Source organism: Aplysia californica, unplaced genomic scaffold (assembly GCF_000002075.1).
Source record: "Aplysia californica isolate F4 #8 unplaced genomic scaffold, AplCal3.0 scaffold00444, whole genome shotgun sequence".
In the NCBI taxonomy this organism is placed as follows: domain Eukaryota; kingdom Metazoa; phylum Mollusca; class Gastropoda; order Aplysiida; family Aplysiidae; genus Aplysia; species Aplysia californica.
The window spans coordinates 134,816-137,136 of NW_004797714.1; the positions used below are offsets into that span (position 1 = coordinate 134,816).

The 2,321-nt window shown below is 42.5% G+C and overlaps 1 protein-coding gene across 2 annotated transcripts in view; it reads left to right on the forward strand.

Moving 5' to 3' along the window:
- The window catches only part of LOC101848227, a 16,424-nt gene extending 14,103 nt beyond the window's left edge, over positions 1-2,321 (forward strand). For both annotated transcript variants that reach the window (XM_013086211.1, XM_005104974.2), the window contains 2 exons: positions 276-530; positions 1,595-2,321. In XM_013086211.1, coding sequence (XP_012941665.1) covers positions 276-530; positions 1,595-2,254 — 915 coding nt within the window. In that variant the 3' untranslated portion in view covers positions 2,255-2,321. The remainder of the gene's footprint in view (positions 1-275; positions 531-1,594) is intronic.

Here is a 2,321-nt window from a genome sequence, read left to right on the forward strand (position 1 = left end):
CCCAAGAAAAAAACACAATACAACAAACTAACACGCGAACAAAAACAAACACACAAAACAAATTTTAAAAGGCCCAACAAATCAAAGCAAAAAATCAAACAACTTCTATTACAAAACAACGACAACAAAATAACAACAACAAAGACAGCCCCTAGGCTATCCCCGGAATTATTTTTTTTGAAGATCAACAAACAACTTAGAAAACCCAAACAAATACCACCGACCACCACGACCTTTCACAAAGAGCTCAAATCATCATATCCTCTTTCTTCCAGAGTTCGTCTCCTGTCGAAAATGGCAGTGGCAATACAAAGTCCAAACCGGGCAGTGACACGCCCACTGACACACCCATGCCGCCTCAAGGCCCGGACCCCCACGAGTACGCTGTGCGTCTCTCTAGGAACTCCAAACTCATCCGAGAGTTCATTGACCCTGCCCATGTGACTCCGACCTTGACCCAGAACAAAGTCATGACGGAGCGGGAGGCAGACATGGTTCACCACTTGCATGGCAAGAACAAGAAATGGGATGTGAGTTGAGGAAATCACTACATGTATTAAAGATGTGGCATGGTCTGGGTTCAATCTCTGTGCCCACTACGGCCCGACTCGATCGCCTGAAACTGAAAACAAACACGTTTGTTTTTGAGGCGATCGAGTCGGGCGATCCTATCCATAGTGGACACCCCGTATAAGGATATTATTTTAAAAGAAAAAACTAGTGTTCCTGTGTCAACTTCACCTTTGTGTGACCCAGCTAAGGTGGCTTTACAAGACACATCAGTATTTTTTTGGCATCAAAAGCAATACAAATGAACAAGCTTTAAGACAGTACCAATAACAACATAATCCCAAAAATTGACGAACGCCTGGTTCCAACACAACATTACACACAATAATATTATAATGTTTGAGTCTGTGCCACTGTGCCTCAGCAAGTTATAATTACTGTAAACTCTGTGATATTTTCATTACGGCGTTTTACGACAATGACGATGGTAACGACGGCCTCGATGATGATGATGATGCTTATGCTGATTATGATTAGGTTGCTCCCGAGGAAGCCCACGAGGCGAAACGTTGAGCTATTAAACAAATTTTAAACATTTCATATTGTTATGTTATTTTGTCTGAAATTCAAACAAGACTCTCCCTCCTAATCTGCTTTCCAAACGATGATGATGATGATGATGATGATGATGATGAGGGTGATGATGATGATGATGATGATGATGATGATGATGATGATGATGATGATGATGATGATGATGATGATAATGATGATGTTGTTTCCATAGCGTAGTTCTAATAGTATCAACATAATATTTCTACTTAATGTTCCCGATGAAGTCATACAGTGAAACGTTGGACGCACTTATGAGACTTTGTGTTTCTCTTTTTGAACATACAACAATGATAATGGTGGGGGTGGTGGAGGCAGTGCTGCAGCTGTAGATGATGATAACGATGGTGACTTTATGTACTTAACCTCGAATACAATTATTTTTTCTTATAATAAGTCATACTATTAAAATATGACTGGTCTGTGTGTTAATAACCTATATTAATATATAATAAATTAATTTTGTTCTCAGCTGATTCTAGCCGTGCTGCTACAGAGGGGCGAGAGGGCGTACCAGGCATTTATGGCGGCGCTGTTACAGAAAGAATACAACACCATGTTCCACACAATACAGGAGACAAGTGTAGCTCTCTCCGAGTCTGAGAACGAAGCAGACGACAACGACAACGAAGACAATTTTGGTGATGATGGTCAAAAAACAACAGCAGCAGTCGGAAAGTCCTCTGACGATCACTTCAACAATAAGAGCGACGACGGTGAAGACGAGGAGGACGTCGTAGAATCTGACGACGATATCAAAGAAGAGACCAGAATATCCAGGAATAAATCGTTGAGTGTGGAAGATCGTCTCCTGAGAGATTCAAGCCTTAATGAAACTCGAGCAGACGATGCCTTGCTGCAACCATCTTCTGACTTGAAAGCCGTCGGAAGGGGAGGTGGTGAAACGCCTCAATCTCCCGAACGGAACCGAGGAAGTGCTAAATCTAATAATAGGACGGCGAGCTCTCCAGATTATCCCGACAAAGGAGGTTACTATGGCGCGGAAGATGAAGATGATTATTCTAAGGTTGCCAAGAACAATAGAAGGGGTTCAAGAAGAAGAAGCAACGCCAGTCTCGCTTTGAACTCGGTTTTGGAGGAATCTGAAGACAACTTGACTCCTCGGCGGTAGTCCGTCCTCGTAAAAGACAAACACGCGCGTGGACACACACACACACACACACACACACACACACACA